Source organism: Zootermopsis nevadensis, unplaced genomic scaffold (assembly GCF_977971745.1).
Source record: "Zootermopsis nevadensis isolate Lab colony 2312 unplaced genomic scaffold, Znev_1.0 Znev_ptg000007l, whole genome shotgun sequence".
Taxonomy (NCBI): Eukaryota; Metazoa; Arthropoda; class Insecta; order Blattodea; family Termopsidae; genus Zootermopsis; species Zootermopsis nevadensis.
In genome coordinates this window covers 4,508,678-4,525,505 of record NW_028259139.1, presented here as the reverse complement: position 1 = coordinate 4,525,505, position 16,828 = coordinate 4,508,678, and the positions used below count along the sequence as shown (strand labels likewise).

Sequence of the window (16,828 nt, the reverse complement as noted above, 5' to 3'; positions counted from 1 at the left end):
CACTAGGTGTTTGGTAGTAATGACTATAGGATGTGGAATAAATCATAAAGTACAAAACATAGTTGAGTACAATTTGAAATATTAATTAGGTTTCACCAATGATGAAGGTTCAACAAACAAATATTATGACATTAGACTAAATCTACTGCTATACAGCAGACATGTTAATCCTGATGATTTGCAGTATATAAAAGCAACAACCTCTAGAAGGATTATGAGTCCATTTTAAACTGTAAGAACTCCTCAACAGAGTAAAAGGTTTGTGTATTTCAGAATCTTGTACCCAACCTGTAGTTGCCTTGAAGGGGGGACTGTTTATTTTCACATTGAAAAATCAACTATACTCCTCTTATTCTCAAATGTGAATTATAGAAGAAGTAAAATAAATAAATGCAAAAACTACAATGGAAATCAAATTTGAGCTGCCAGCACCATACACAGACACGCTATGAACTAAACAATCACCAACAATGTAAGCATGCCTAGTTTTATGAGACTTATAAACAAATAGTAAAGTATATAGAACATAAAATCCTGCATTAAAAAGAAACAGTGGGGTGTCGACTCTTAATGTTTTGGGAAAGAAATTACAGGAGGGTCTACTGCCATGATGCTAATCTCCAAATGCCTCAGTTGATGGGGTCCCTTGTAAGAAGTACATAACTTGCTGCTACATTTTCAAATGTAAACATACAAGAGTACTCTGGGTGACCATCAAACTTTCTCCGAGTCTGTTACATAAATCAGCCATACTGATGTCCGTCTCAAGCAACACGTCAGAGAACACAAATGAAACCCATGTGAAGTTAATAAGTTGATTAACAGTGAAGCTGCTTCATTTAAAATGTCATGTTGGATCTCCAATTGACTCAATGCTGAGACAAATGAGATCCATGATGCAAAGTGTCAGAGAGAGAATATGCAGTCTCTGTCATAACACAAAACGAGATCCTATAGTTTTTATATGAATATATATTAATATAACAATCATGTAGATGAAGGTTATTTTCAGACAATGCATAATATCTGATACAAACATTACTTTTTACATGTTAATAACTTTTTCTGCAATCTTCTTGACACGTTCTATGTGATCATTTCATTGACCTTTCCTCATTTCTAACTTTCTGAAATGGATATTTCCTTACACAGTCTTGAATTATGGATTATCAGTGAAACTGTAATTTTAATTCAACATATCCTTTTCACCAATGTAATGCTGATTACATTAAGTAATGTAGAAATGACTTCTTAGCGTAGAGTTCCTGTACCTATTCATGAAAGAATTTCCATAATCAGGTACCCAGTAGCAATGCTGCTATATTTTGTAGACATGTAACTCCAGCTGAAATCTGTTACCAACAAAGTTGTTTATCTGCTGTGAGAAATTTCAATGTCCGTTGAGTTATGAGCCTGTAACAGAAAAAAAAAATTGTTCCACAGTTTCTGGCGTCAAGGATTACTACAAGAAATAAATACATAAATAAAAGTTCTGTCTGTTGAACTACTTAACTTTCTTATTTTATATGGGATAAATAGAAGATCCAGGAGAATTCAGATCCACTAATACTTTAATATAATTGACTTAAAGCAACTAAAAGAATAGTAGCCAAAAACAGGGATGCCTGGAAGAAAGTTCTTTGGGAAGCTGAGGCCCGCATCAGGCTGTAGAGTTAATGATGATGATTAGAAGCATTTCTAAAATTACTATGACTGGAAGCATGCAGAGCATCTTCAGTCACAGCAATAACCTCTTGTTCAATGCTGAAGTGATCACCTTGTAAATGTGGTTTCACTTTTCAGAAGAGAAAGAAACTGCATAGAGAGGCCTGACACACAATTTGAGATGCTTTAAAAGCAGATGTGCTTCAGCATCAGCAAAATTTTACGTCTGCATGATGTTCCAACTTCAACATTTTTTACATTAAGGAACTGTGAGTCAGTTTATGACTGCATTTCACGTGCACACAGCAATAAAACACTTGCTATATGATTAACAAACTTCTGCCTATGCTTATGTGCAGGTTAAAACTTGCAAACTGACAAGAGCTAAACATGCTCCATTTATTAAATGCAGTGCCGTACATTCAGTCTGGGAAATTTTTGGCTGTGTTACATAATAATAATAATAATATTTCTCTTTCATGTTAACAGAATATGATTAATATCACTCGGCCTTGCTTATTGTAACACGTCACCTCATTGTATGAATTGGCACAGCAGATGCATATAAGACGCACAATAGTGTTGCACCATGGCGTAATGCATGGCACTTATGGTACTCTGAGCACCAGTATGTTTCAAGTGCTGCAGAAGTTGAAGGCTGCTCACAAGCTGCTGCACCTTCTGAGTTGTCTGAGGAACAAATATATATGAGTTACTGAACTGTTTAGCAAGAATAGAACAAGAATTTAGTGTTGTAATAAAAATTTTTACACAGTAGAGTACAATGCTACAAAGCACCAAAAATATGCAAGAGTAGTTCTTCCTTTGTATCAGTCAACCTCTTACATGTTCAACCTTTAAAGTGACAGGCATTTAAATCCCCATATCATCTGTGGGCCCAATTTAAATCCCACCGTTATGCTAAGCTGTGCACATGTTTTGATAAAACAATGTATCTTTCTTAAGAACCCCACAGACAAAAATGAAATAAAATACACATTATTAAAAAAATGTTACTTTGCCAATGGGAAGTGTTGCTCAAGATGTCACTCTGGAAGATTATTTATAAGTTAAAAGAATATTACAGATATTTAAATTTTCTGCTATTATAAGTTTTATATTTTAAAAATATGGTAATGTTATTAATGTATTTACTGGGAAATGTGAATGCATCACATGAACTTCTCTTTTTCTACTGACAGACAACTATAATATTCTTTGTTCCTGTTAAACACGCACGTGTGTAGTTGTTTTGGACAATACGGGACTTCAGAGCAGTCCATGTTTCATACCAGAAATTTCCCTCAGCTGCAGGTGGGAGTCATATACTTCCATCTCATGCCTTTACAACACAATGCTATGACGTCGCTATGACCTATACTCCACCATATCCCATTTCTTTCCTCTGGAGGTTCCGGAATCAAAATTCGGAGGAATTCATCTGTTATGCCAAAAAGGGTCACAGTATGCAATTTTCCTGTAGTGAAGGCAATCAAATAAGTAAGAAAGTCTAAAGTACTCTAATTATCCATGATCCATGTAAAATTTGTGACCAACATTCCCCACTCCTCTTTTAAATTGCTTAACAGTACCATGTGTAGGTGTCAGATCAAATAATGTTAGTGATATAAACCATGTGCTGCATTTTGCATACTGCTTCTTTAATACCTGATGAATGATTCATAAAAGTATCTGCCACTTGGTGGTAGAAAGTTCGAAGAACATCCAACCTATGGGCTCCACTAGGTGATTGAGACTCTTTCTTTCCTGCATCTGCACACTGGTTTCGAGAAAGCAAGAATTTGCCTGCTTGGCGATCCACCAGTAATATTCTATAACATATTATGAACCAAAATTTATGTGCTAATGCTAAAACTTTTGTATTTTAGGTGTCTCATGTTGCGGGAGTAATGGTGATATTTAAAATGGTGTTGATGAACATGGTCTAGGAAACTATGGAAGAAATCATTAATAAAACATGACAGTCACTTCTCAAATGAGAAAGTACTATTTGCTTCTGCTTCACTGTCTGATGTTTTAAAAAACTGGGCAACAGCAAAGCAATTTTTCATGAAAGTCTGTTCAGATGTTCTCAAGTTGTTACATGCAGACAGGTAGCTGGAGTGATTTTAACAGACAATTCGCATGGGTTGCAAATGCACCAAAAGGAACCAATACAGATGATAATGCTGCAGTAACTTATAAAATTTAACACTTTAGAGATTGAGTCATTCCTTTGGTATAAAGCAACTGAAAACATTTATATTCTACAAGACATTAACCTTACCCCAAGACACCAGAGTCAAGCTGGATGCAAGGAGGGAAGTTCCGAGGAAAGCACCGTTCTGCAGCTCGTAAAATATCAACAGCCCCTTTCCAACACTGAATGGAGACATATTCTACTTCTGTGAGAGGTGGAGATGGTCCACACAGAGCACAAATCTGTATGCCTCCAGTCAACCCACATACAATGAGTCTGAAAGGAACCTGCGGCAAGAATCGTTGTCAACAAACATCTAATTTCAGTTTCAAATTGTTTGAGTGGAGAAGCAGACATGGATGAGGTAATGGAAACACAGTGAAGTCTTGTTACAGTTTTCTCACATAAAGCATTTATTTTTATGTTCTCAGCTTAAGACACTGATACTCAGACATCATAGAAGACACATTTTTGAGAATAAAAATATTCTTAGTTCTGTTTTCTTCCACAGAAGTATTTAATATGTAGACCTCTATCTTACATTCACATTTAAAACTGTGAGTATATATATGAGAGAGAGAGAGTTTTTTTTTTTTGGCGTTCACTTATACCCCAAAAATGGATATGCCAACTTGCACCAAACTTGGCATGCTTATCTTTCAGACCAGAGAGATTTCAGAGAGGTCAAAACTCCAAAAATTTCCTGAGTTTGTCCTGCTGAAGGCAGCAGATTCTTTTACTTGAAAACTAAGCATGATAGAATGGGACCCATACCAAAGTTGTTTCAGCAAGGAGGAACAGAGGTCACAACCATGAAAATATGTCCTAGTTTCAAGTCTTGGTAAAGATGATTTCTATAGCTCAGAAACTAAAGATTCTGAAACTGTAAAACAGTGAAAGTATTTCCAACATATGGCAAGAAACAGAAAGATTCAATCAGATCAGCCTCATATATAGGAGGCAATGTAACTGTTTCACTCACAAGGAGTCTTGCAGTTTGTTAAAGATACCTTCTATCTTGCTGCTTTTATAGGCCATAATAATAATAATACATTTTCATGTCATTATGTGAAACTGCAATCTCACTTCATGACAATTTTAAGGGGAATAAAATACCTTAAATAAGAAATGAAAATCTCACAAGATTCCTTTAGAATCACGCGACCATCGTTAGAAAACATAACATACTCACAGCTGGACTTTTACAAGGCAGGAACACAGGTATGTCACAGGTCTTGCAGGTTCCTTTGACAGACACAAGGAGTGCAAGCAGTTTCTTTTCCTCCGGATCAAGTTGCCACCAGCTAGATGTGGCCACAGCTACACAACCTCGGATTAACAGAAATCCATAGAGGGAGTCCATACACTCTGCCCAAGCATCCACCAAACTCTGCAGGCAGCCACAGCCACATTTACAAAATAACTTCATGATTTGGGTAGATGTTAACACATCTGACCTCTGCATGCTGAACTCCAAAAGCAATGCCACAGCACATGAATGTAGATGATAATATCTGGATCCGGTCTCTCCAGTAACTTACCTGCAGTAAGTGATTCTCTGGACATAGCATGACTTCTACTAAACCCAGAATATCATTGTTGCAGGTTGCTGTCAGGTCAGTACCTGTTGCTTCCACACATTCCAACAGGTGATCTACTAAAGGGTAGCAAATCTATAAAAATAAATTATCCCATGTTAAAAAAATGTGTGCTACCTATAAACAGTATTAGATTTTTAATTTTTGTTATTCATTATAATAACTAGCATAAGGTATAACACTTTTGTAGAATGTAGCATTTGAAACTACAGAACATGCAAAGTAATTCACTATTAAAACATGATCACTTTTACACTACACTGAAATTAAAAATGCAGTAACATTTTAATGGGCATCACACAGGGAAAGACAAGTTATAAATTTTATAGGTTTAACTGTGACGTATTTTACATTACATTAGCACTTTATATGGCTGCCCACAAATATATAGGATATCAATATTAAGTGCAAATAAAACATGACTTCAAATGGTATAATATCCATTCGATATTTCATCCAAATCCATCCAGCAGTCCTTGAGATGAATCATGTGGACAATCAGACGTGGTCAGCTATATGTTATGCATGAGATCTGTTGAAGGAACCGCTAAAATTTCAAATTTACGATACCAATCAAGAGGAATATCATATATTTTCACAGAATAGCTCTTGTATGTCTGTCGTTAGTGCTATATTTTTAAATACAAATTTTTAAGTTCTTTCTATGGCTTTGATTCCTTTACTTGGAGCATATTGCAGTATGGCTTGTGGATTAAACGATAAAGTCATATGAGGTCTAACAACTGAATAACTTTTCTCTGTCTGATTGCAGAATGATCCTAATGTAAACCAAGAGGAGGGGCAATCAATCACCTTCCATCCACCACATGACTGCAGGGAGACTGGTGCACATTCATAAGAATTATTAATTATTATTATTATTTAATAACTTCTCTGTCAGATATTAGCCAGGAGATTATAAACAACATTGAACTACATTTGCTATACATTTTTTCAATTTATTAATCCCTCCCATGAATTAATTTTAAGCATCCTGGACAAAACACATTTTATCAATTGACAAAGAGAATTCCAGTAGGTCCTGTCCCATACATAAGTTCAGTACTAGTATTTAAACCACAGAAATGATATTGGTTTCATCCATCGATAGAGTACACACTGATTATGGATTATCGTAACTGATAAGGCCTTTGTTTAATATCACTGAGCACATGAAGAATTCAATGTGGTTGCACAGCACATCACAAGGTTATGCATTATTTCTTAATGTCACAACCATGCTGACCTGCACTTTCATATAAAATGAATTATGCATTATTAATTTGTTTCCCAAAAAAAGTCAACCAAGCATACTGTCTGCTACGTTTTGGCACATGTGGCATCAAATTCATAATATGCATACGTACATTGGCCAGACAAATGAATTTCACATCACAAGAATGAACCTTCCAGAGCAGCACTTTCAGTAAAAAGTGATTTTTGGCAAAAACAACAAATGCCAGTGCTTGAATGTAATCACATTTAATTGATTTGACATTTTCATCTTTCTGAAACTAATTTTGAACCACTGGGAGACATTCAGGCAATGTGACAGGAATGAAAGGACTTTCAAAAAATTAAATTTCCCAGCAGTGTTTCCTGGTGTGATGCAGATTTTGTGTAAAGCCAAAATATAAATAATGTTCTGAAGGTAACGGTAATCACTAAATACAACTTACAATATATCTATGTTTACAGAATAAGTTCAGTTATTTGTTAGACCCCATATATTTCTCCACAACTATATAAGCCTAAGAAGGCTTCAAAAATAAAATTTTATTTTATATTAATGGGCAAACCTCATGCTCACTATTTGTGTTTCCATATAAGACAGACTTAAATGTTCTTTGAGCTTCCACAAAAGCAGTAAATTCAATTGATGAGATTGATAACTACATAAAATTCACTGCATTGTAATTTGATTAAGAAACGGCACCTATTCCTCATGTCAAAAACTTCAATAGTCGCCTACACATGACATACGTTACCCTGAGCTCTCTCTTGAGACGTTCCGCATTACGAGTTGAACATAATTCATTAATACCAACAGCAAGCACCATCGCATGAAAAACTGAAGTTAGCAGTTGATCAAGAAGCATTTCACTAGCTCCACATGCTGCAGCAATTAGTGTTACACTGCAACAGAGAGAGATGTTGGCTCATCAATGAAAACTGTTAGGTGTTGTAGTTGATGTTTATGAAAACATTTATGTCAAAATTAGTCTTAGTATTGCACTAGTTAGCTACGTGCAAGAAACCTAATACTCGTCATTCACTGCTGTGAAAATATCAGACCTCACACTGGTACCTGTTGACACATGGGTTAGTTGTCAACATCTGGAAAGCTTTTTACTTCAGTAGTGTTATGCTGTGGAATCATTAAACATTTTGTGTAACATGCACAAGCACCTGAGATCTGAGGTTCTCATGGCAGTAAAGATGTTCACGGTCTTCAAGGTTGAAATGCCGAGTGGACTTGTATGTAGATACTAATGTTTCACAGAAACATAGTGCCTCGTCATGTCTGAAGTCCATATAGCATTACAACCCAGATAACTATTACTGACATGCATAAGTAACTATCACCTACATCATACATGCTTTCTCTGTGGGAGTGGATTTTTATTTGGTATGGTATGAAGACCAAATAAATTTTTAAATGTTTTTAAAAGTACTGGGACCTTCCTTTCCTTTGTACCTTTTGTATATTTATCTCATTTCCCTCCTTTCTTCTGTATTAATTGCACATTCTATCATTATTCTCCTCCCCATTTCTTACATCTTCTGTCTTCCATCACACAGGTAGCTCAGTAAGTACAGTGACTGACTATGGGCTGGATGACCAGAGTTCAATTCCTGACAGAAGCAAAAAAAATTTCTCATAGCTGTCATGTCTAGACTGGCCCTGGAACTTAACCTAACCTACCCAATAGTTATTGGGGCCCCTTTTCCAAGGTGTGAAGTTGACCACTCACCTCTGTCTACTGCAGAGGTCAAGAAATAGTGGAGATGTACCTCCACTATCTCATACGTCTTCATGGCATAGTGCTTAATAAGTACCAGGGACAACTTTACCTCCATTTTTCCACATTTCTTTCTTTCATACCTTTTCACATCAAAGTGAATATGTAAGCCATGATGCAAACATGTGCAATTAAAAATTAATATAGTACTCTGTAAAAAAAATACTGCTCAGGCCATGCTGGTAAAGGAGAATAACTATGAAAAATATCAGCCATGATTTTGTATTCCATAATTTCAATGTCCTCCCGAGCACAAGCATACATACTCGTCCAAAAACATCAAACTGTCTTTCATATAATACAGACAAAATATACCTTCTGTGACACACACAGACTTTGTACTCTGCCAGGCTTGTTCTGTTACTCATCTGCATACTTGTGTATCTTGAAAAATTTGATAATAATGAAATCTGCCTTTAAGAACTGAAGAAAAGGAAAAGGAATCAGCATCCTTCAGGTGTGCCAGTCTAAAATGTTGTTTTGGAGTTTCTTCTCCATAAGGTTTTATTCATATGCTGTACTTCTAAGAACTTTTTATTTGACAGATGCCCTGTCAATACAGCCTTTCTTTTAAAATTAAGGCTGCTTAACATAAGGCTTCAAACTCAAACATTATTTTTTAATACTAATCTCATAATGCTGATAAACTTTAACTCATTGTTTTAGTATCATTCCACATAATAATGGACAGGCAATAGGACCTGTGCTTGTGAGTATTCTTTTATTGTCTAATGGAAATGAGAAAATGCAATGTATTCTGTATAATATACATGCACATTTCAGCAGAATTACATTTCCTAAGGAAAAATAAGAACTGTATCTCATTTAAAGAGTTCTAATATACCTAACCTATCCTTTGTGATTGGTTTTAGTGTGATATGATCTTGTTGTGTCAGGGTTCCTTTAATGAGACCGAAATTATGGTCTTGAGAGTTGTCAGCCTGTTCCAACAGTATTAAACATAATTTTGTTTTATTTGTGTATGAGGCAAATTCATGAGTGTTTGACCTATGTGTCGGTATTTACAAAACCTTTCAATATATGATCATCCTAGACAGCCCTCTGTTCATACCTGTCCTCTCTAACCTTCCAAAGGATAACTGTCTCTTGTGTTGATGTGCTTCTCAGTACAACAGAATGTGACTTCCCGAACATGTGAACTCCATTAAAAGATGCAACTACAGAAAATGGGAGCTGTAACAGATCAGGTAAGGTCAATATATTAAACAGTTTTGCACTATGTATGAATGTTATTTTATAAAAAGGTCTCAGGGATGATCTCTAGTTATCAGAACTTGTTTCTAATTGATCTGCAGTCCACATATAGAGAAAAGGACAGCTTTGAAGATGGCTGTCTTCTGGGATATTGTCCTGATGACAGAGGCAGTAAGCTCCTTTACAGTGTCAATAGATATCTATCAGAATATGTCGTGCAACATCCCAGAAAAAAGCCATCTTCATGCTCACTGCAGCAAGAAACTGCAATCTCACCAAAGACGACGATGCTTTTTTCATGCTTTCAGTAAATTATTTCATACTTCACTCATTGCATTTAAAAATTAATGTCTATAATGATATATCTTTTCCTTTGTAGGTTTGGTAAGATTAGGTTACATATGGTCTTTATATATACATAATGTGTGTTCTACATCCTTGGCTTAGGCCTATAAAGGATCTATGGAATGCAAATATTCTATTTCATTCATAGCTTAGTTTGGTATTATGGTCGGGAGAAGGGATGGCGTTCGTTACTGTGGTTTCTCACAGTCATCCATTAATTGGGGTATGATGTGGTTAAGATGTGAAGAATACGGTTCGGGAACTCTATTCTGACTTGCCCTAACCTAAGAAAAAAGAAAGTTCGAAACCTCTCATGGAACTAGGTTCGATGCGGGACCAAACCGTTTCTGCACATTAATAAAATACAGTAACGCAAAAATACGTGAATTTTACAAAATATTACATAAAAAACTAACAGGCTCGCCATTTCCTCTTTTTCTCGTAAACAGCGGTAATCCACCAGAAGTTGTCAAACACATTACATGAACAACCATCTTGTGTGTTGTTTGAAATAAATGTTCACTTCATCACAGATATAACCTTTGTACTACAAATTCATATTCGCGTGCTCAAAACCGCATATTTTCCGATTGCCGTATAAATACCACCTGTAGATTCTACATCGATTTCAAGTTCACAAGGCATAACAACCAACAAGACAACATCTTCACTGTCGTGGTAACCTCATATAATACCGCACCACAGTGAGAACCCAAAATTTCATCAAGTAAAGAGTCAATTAAAATTAACTAGTTAGTTGCAATTTCTGCTCCACTACATTTACAGCAGATTTTAGCAGTTAAACATACTAGAGAAAACCTCAAAGCAATTTAATTTACCAATCGGCGTAAAGTTGGCAATTCGCATACAAATTTACTCAAAGAAACAGATTATTACAACAAAAGGAGCAATTTGGCATCGATTTATTCATACATTCACTCACTAGCAACCTCTCTAAATAGATCCTCTAATAGCCCAATAAGTATTACATTTTCTGGATGTTAGAATAATGTCAGATTTTAAGTCAAAATGTGTTTATACATATGACCAAATGCAAAGCACCTTAACAGATGTGCATCATATATCCCAAAAAATTGGCCTAGAAATTGTGGTAAACATCGACCGGACTACACAGCGCAACAACCCAGAAGACTGTAACCCTGTATACTTCAGACGGAAAGTTATCTCACTTTATATTTTTATATTAAGACAATTAAGAAATTGGGCCCAATTTGTGAAGGTAATGCTACATTCCATACATAAAGTTGGTTCAGAAAATTCTGATATGGATTTATTGTCACCAACTGATGATGCAAATTTGAGATTACACAACACTGCCCTCAAAGTACTGTCCTTCAGCAACTATACACTTTGCTATCAGCTGTACAATTCTTGGAAGTACCACTCAAAACCATCTCCTGGAATGATCTTCAGAGCAGCATCCTTCACCTTGCCTGCTCTATTCAAGTACTGTTCCTTCAGTTAAGATTTCACAAAACTGAAGAGGTTAAAGCCTGATGGCAAGACATCCAGCACTGTCACCTTGGCATCTGCCAAAAAGCTATAATGCTGACGCCTTGACTACTGACAAGAATTCCCAATTGATGGAAGAATTCAGCAAATTGCATTTAAACACTATTTAGCATGCCACCACATCACAGTTATCCCAATGGTGCTTCTTCATAAAACCATCACTACTTTCCAATTTGTGCCCACGACTACTAGAGTTTTAGATTACCTTGTCAAATTATGTGAATGGGGTAATCAGTGATTTCTGTATGAATGAAACCTACCAAGCTTGAGCATCTGAAATTAGAGATACTGAATAGTAACTGATTAAATTATATACATTCCTGATCTGTGATGCTTATTTCTTCCTGCCACCTCTTTCCTTCCATGGATACAGATAATTTTACTCTTGATGTGATGAATATGACCATTCACAAACTAATCAAAGTACATATTAAATTTCAAAATTTTAAATACCTACTCCAATGTCTGTTCACCACGGACATCACCTGAAACGAAGCCGCTTCTTCACTGTAATAAGTCAGTATCTAGCAACCTGTGCCATGGTATGGCCTGAATATACAAAATCTAGCATATTGTATTCTATGTTTTAGGATGATCTTTATCCTGTATTTCCATTTTCCGACCAACAAGCAAAATAGCCAACGTAACAGTTGGCACTGTGCTCATTGCAAAAACAACGAACTTCAGAAGATCAACAGGCAAATTTGACACAAAATAGATTATTACTACCTTTCTTTGTATGTGTTCAACAAATCTGCATCATTTTTCTGTTGTCCATGGCTACAATTTTTTTTACACAAAACATATAATCTAAGAACTATTCTGACAGAGGGCACTGAAAATTCATCTAAATCGCAATTACTGTTTCTAAGTGCATTAATTATAATTTCTGAGTTGCCTACCGTATTATGACAAAGGCAAAATCAATGAACCTTACAAAAATTCACTCGGATTGAACTTTCTTCTTGTCTGTAATGAGGCATTCTGGTTTCTTCATGTCAACAATAATTATTTCAAGTTATTTCTTTTTTATATCAAAATAGCTATGTTCACAAAGAAAACTTCCCCCTTCTTATTTCAAGCAATTTCATTCATTTATTCTTCTATTTGAAAAGCAAATGTTATGGAGAATAATACTGCAAAGGAGTAATAAAGTGGAAAATGCCATGTATTTCATAATAAAGGATTCTGTAAGTTAGGTTCTTCAGGCAGCTAACCAATGTAGTTACAACAGACCAGACATGTAGCTTATGATGAAACAGGAAATCCATACTTTTGATGCGAAGATCTTACAAAAAAAGCTTACTGAAGGCAGTAGGAATGGATCTAGGAGAAACAGAGTATAAGGCTGGGGACTCGGGTCAGTGACAAGTAAAGTATTACTAGCGCTGAAGCTGACCTGAATTTTAACAAAGATTAAATATACAAAACTATGTATATTGTGGACTAACTGTACAGAGTTTCACATTTTTTCCTGATAACTGAAAAGCTCGTGCACAAACATTTAATGGACTACATTCCAAAATACACAGAATATATTTGTATTTGCATTAACTGCACAGGAGAGGGATCTGTCACATGGGTCTAAAAATTAAATTGTAAGAAAGGAAGTGGAGAGCTTTCCAAATAGTGTAGCCCTTCTAAAATCTAAAACATTCAAAGTAGAGCAATTACCAATTGAGTGAAGTAAAAGGCATGGTCTGTGTAACCATGATAGTTTACTGACATATTAATTACAATATAATGCACAAGTTGTTAACGGTTCGATTTGGCAACACGTTCCAGCTCATCCTTCTTCTTGATTGCATATGAATTTGATGAACCCTGCAAAAGAAACATATTCCATATAGAAAATCAAAATAATGCAGTTTTGATACAGAGTATATATGCTCTATTTAATATTAAAGATTCTTTTCTACTAAGATAACCATATGCCTCATGATCAATGATATCTAAGGTTTAATAAAAATTCATCGACTGGAAAAATATAAAAAGAAAGATATTACCTATGATGGAAGTACATGTACTGTGTTTGGTGAACATGAGGGGTTGGACGAAGTGTCATGTGACATGCCATGGCTGGGATTACCAGGTTTTCAGCATATTTCATTTGACAAGTGTGCTACTACAAAATATGATCTGCAGAATACCAGACCCATGGTTGAATTTCAGGGATTCTAGACATCTTATTAAAGATGTCAGTCTTGACAAGAACCCTTTCAAGGGATAACATACTTTGTAATTAAGTAACTGGTATACTTTACAAAACAAAACCACATCTAAAGTAAGTTTTCCTTCAGTTTCAAAAAGCCATGAAAGTAACTACATAATTGGTAAAAATACGTTGTTTGTATTGTATCTGTAGCCATAGAAGACTAAATACAGCAGCAGGACAATTACACATAATATATACTAAAATGCATCATGACAATAATTCGGGAAAATAAAAGAAAAGGCACCAACATTAGCAGCATTGATGAGCTCATCTGCCACACATTCAGCAATTGTCTTGATGTTCCTGAAAGCTGCTTCTCGTGCACCAGTGCAAAGCAACCAGATAGCCTGAATGGAAAAAAAATTGCACTTTTAAATCCCTGATCAGCTTTCTTAACCTCTGTCCAGAATCCTTGGCTAACAAAATCATACCTAGCTACCTAATAACTAACTCTTGAGGAACTGACAGTCACTTGTGTAGTCAAGAAATTCCCCACATTTTATGGAGCCCAAAGGTTAAATATCATGTTCAACAGGAGTCTTTTATATCTTCCATATCATGAGCCAGTTCAATCCAGTCCACACCCTATTTCCCAAATACCTACTTTAATATCATCCTTCCATCTAAACCCAGGTCTTCTGAGTTATCTCTTCTGTCTCTTCGGAGCTAACAGACTCTTAACTCCATACTAACTCAGAAAGACTTACATCACAAGTCATTTTTATAGCTCTGAATGAATGAACGAACGAATGTATATGTGGAAAGTGGAACATAAGAAAACAAACCACAACCCAAAATCTGCACGTGGCAACCATACTGATGTTTTTAAATATATAAATATATTCCCAATTCTTATCTTGATAAGAATGATGTCTGATGGTATGATGCTGACCTGATTAACGCGCCTCAGTGGTGACACATCCACAGCTTGTCTCCTGACAGTACCCGCACGACCAATACGTGTCGAGTCTTCTCTAGGACCAGAGTTGATAATAGCAGTCACCAAAACTTGCAATGGATTCTGCAAAACAGCAAAAGGCAACAAATGTCCGAGTCTGTTGATCCTTCAGCTCCAACTCTGTACCCGCCGATATCACCGAAAGAGCTCATTGATAAAAATGTAATACAATCACATGCCATTAGATGTTACATGGGTAACATAAAACTGTAAACTTTAAAAATTATAAAACTGTATCTACTGTTCTTGTTCAGTATCAGGTGAGATGACAGGGTGCTGATGTGCAGTGAATTTTAAAGGATGTGACAGGAAGCAATTGAGACACACTTCAGGATATTTTATTAACACTTATTTGAAAGCAACAGAAACAGGTCTCGATTAAAGAGGGCAATGACCAAGATTTGGATCACACGCGGCACTTGTAAGTGTTGTTCTTCTGGATAGTAACGTTGTGTAGGTAGATATTAAGATTTAAGAGGAAAATGCTGGGCCCGGTTAAAATGACAGCCCTAAATATGAAAACAATATGTTCCTCTGAAACATACACAGGTATCTACTGACAAGTCGATGATTCATTACTACCCAGAGGACTAACAATGACATTTTCACTACCAAGAACCTAAAATCCCATAAAGGTATTGTACCTATGCTGAAATCATTTAATTTTAATACTATTCAATTAGAAATCACATAAGTTATTTCTTGAATTAGATTTTCTCATGAAATTCCTATAAAATCATTATTAACAACAATGAATAAAACATAAAATATAGTCTTCTTTGATATGTTAAAGCCACTACCATCTGACCTTTGCAAAATCCAACAGACGTACTTCACAACTCATGGAATAAGTTAATATTATGTTAACAGTGACAAATATACTCACTCACCTTCCCTGTCAGTAAGTGAATGATTTCAAAAGCATGTTTCACAATACGGACAGCCATAAGTTTCTTTCCGTTGTTGCGACCATGCATCATCAATGAATTTGTGAGTCGTTCAACAATGGGACACTGTGCCTTACGGAACCGTTTGGCTGCGTATCGGCCTGCAGAATGTGGCAGGTACTTAGCATTTTTTTCCTTGACTGCAATGTAGTCCTGCAAAAATCCAGTAGCAATAACAAACATACACATAATCTGCACTCTGCTCTCTAGCAACAACACAGTAGCACATCAGGTGTCTGCAGCAGCTGACAGAGGAAACCTGTAAGGCACATGCTCATTCTCCATTCTACCTTCAATATCAGAGATCAAAACAAAACGGGTACAACTGTTTGGATATATTTTTATCTTCACTTATTTCGATCATACACGCAAAGACCATATTCTGAACTGAATGGCAACAAGCATTCCCTTAGTTTAATTTCATGTTTCTTCATAAATGGTGCATGACATAAAATTCAAAAGAGAACAAACCAACCTGAAGGGACATATCTGACACCTGAACATCATCACAGCTCCAACGGCCAAACAACTTGATTTCTGGTAACTCTGCAGGCTGTGCTACAGCCAACGTAGCCTCAGATTCAGCTGGTAAAACCTCTTCCTCAAATGCCTCTACTTCCGCCATGAGTACTGTTTAGCCTACAACACAAATACGGCAATCAGGTCATTAAATGTTCTTCTGTAACAATTACGACAAAACATTTTCCTCAGCAAAACACGTGTACAAATAGCGGTACGCTTCCATAATTTGAACCACTTTTTTATACTCTGAAACTCGGCCTGACAATAATTAAACTATACGCACTCAGCAAGGATTAAACAGTAACACATACATTTTCAGGATACATTAAATACTATTATTTACTTATTCTGTACCTCATACACAAAAATAACTTTACCGGAAAGGGGTCTGTAGCAATGAACACAGATTATTTATTCAATACATTCTTTGCCCGACACGCGCTGTGGCACATCCAGTTAGACATAACAAGAACGCTATCACAGATTTACAAAGTTTGCTGTTCATACTTTTATAATCCGTGACATGCGACCGCTGCTGCTACATACCATGGATTCTCTCTATGGTTGAGCTGCAAGTAAAATATTTTTTCAACTGTGGTTTTTATGT

The 16,828-nt window shown here is 35.9% G+C and overlaps 2 protein-coding genes and 1 long non-coding RNA gene across 13 annotated transcripts in view; 1 reads left to right on the top strand and 2 right to left on the bottom strand.

Moving 5' to 3' along the window:
- Positions 1 to 62: 62 nt before the first annotated feature.
- Positions 63 to 10,850, bottom strand: fy (fuzzy planar cell polarity protein-like protein). Of its 6 annotated transcripts, none has more exons than XM_022065958.2 (9): positions 10,450 to 10,849; positions 9,559 to 9,680; positions 7,452 to 7,599; positions 5,407 to 5,538; positions 5,058 to 5,255; positions 3,953 to 4,152; positions 3,334 to 3,497; positions 2,199 to 2,355; positions 63 to 1,413 (listed from the first exon to the last, which is right to left on the bottom strand). In XM_022065958.2, the coding sequence occupies exons 1-9, from the start codon at positions 10,471 to 10,473 to the stop codon at positions 1,356 to 1,358; spliced, it is 1,203 nt and encodes a 400-aa protein (XP_021921650.1). In that variant the 5' UTR covers positions 10,474 to 10,849; the 3' UTR covers positions 63 to 1,355. The 6 variants fall into 6 exon arrangements, with proteins under 6 accessions (XP_021921650.1, XP_021921649.1, XP_087200156.1 ...); XM_022065957.2 differs by having other exon boundaries at positions 10,463 to 10,848; XM_087344030.1 differs by having other exon boundaries at positions 10,355 to 10,455.
- LOC110830728 (uncharacterized) lies at positions 4,089 to 6,401 on the top strand. The gene is made up of 2 exons (XR_002543353.2): positions 4,089 to 4,229; positions 6,236 to 6,401. It is a non-coding gene; the product is annotated as an uncharacterized LOC110830728 (long non-coding RNA).
- A 2,145-nt stretch (positions 10,851 to 12,995) lies between the features above and the next one.
- The window catches only part of LOC110830722 (small ribosomal subunit protein uS7), a 50,311-nt gene continuing 46,478 nt past the window's right edge, over positions 12,996 to 16,828 (bottom strand). For 2 of the 6 annotated variants that reach the window (XM_087344037.1, XM_087344035.1), the window contains exons 2-6: positions 16,175 to 16,338; positions 15,643 to 15,852; positions 14,687 to 14,815; positions 14,043 to 14,141; positions 12,996 to 13,403 (exon numbers count right to left, since the gene is read on the bottom strand). In XM_087344037.1, the coding sequence (XP_087200163.1) occupies positions 13,335 to 13,403; positions 14,043 to 14,141; positions 14,687 to 14,815; positions 15,643 to 15,852; positions 16,175 to 16,324 (657 nt within the window). In that variant the 5' untranslated portion in view covers positions 16,325 to 16,338 and the 3' untranslated portion in view covers positions 12,996 to 13,334. The other 4 variants (XM_022065983.2, XM_022065986.2, XM_022065987.2 and 1 more) reach the window with 4 other exon arrangements.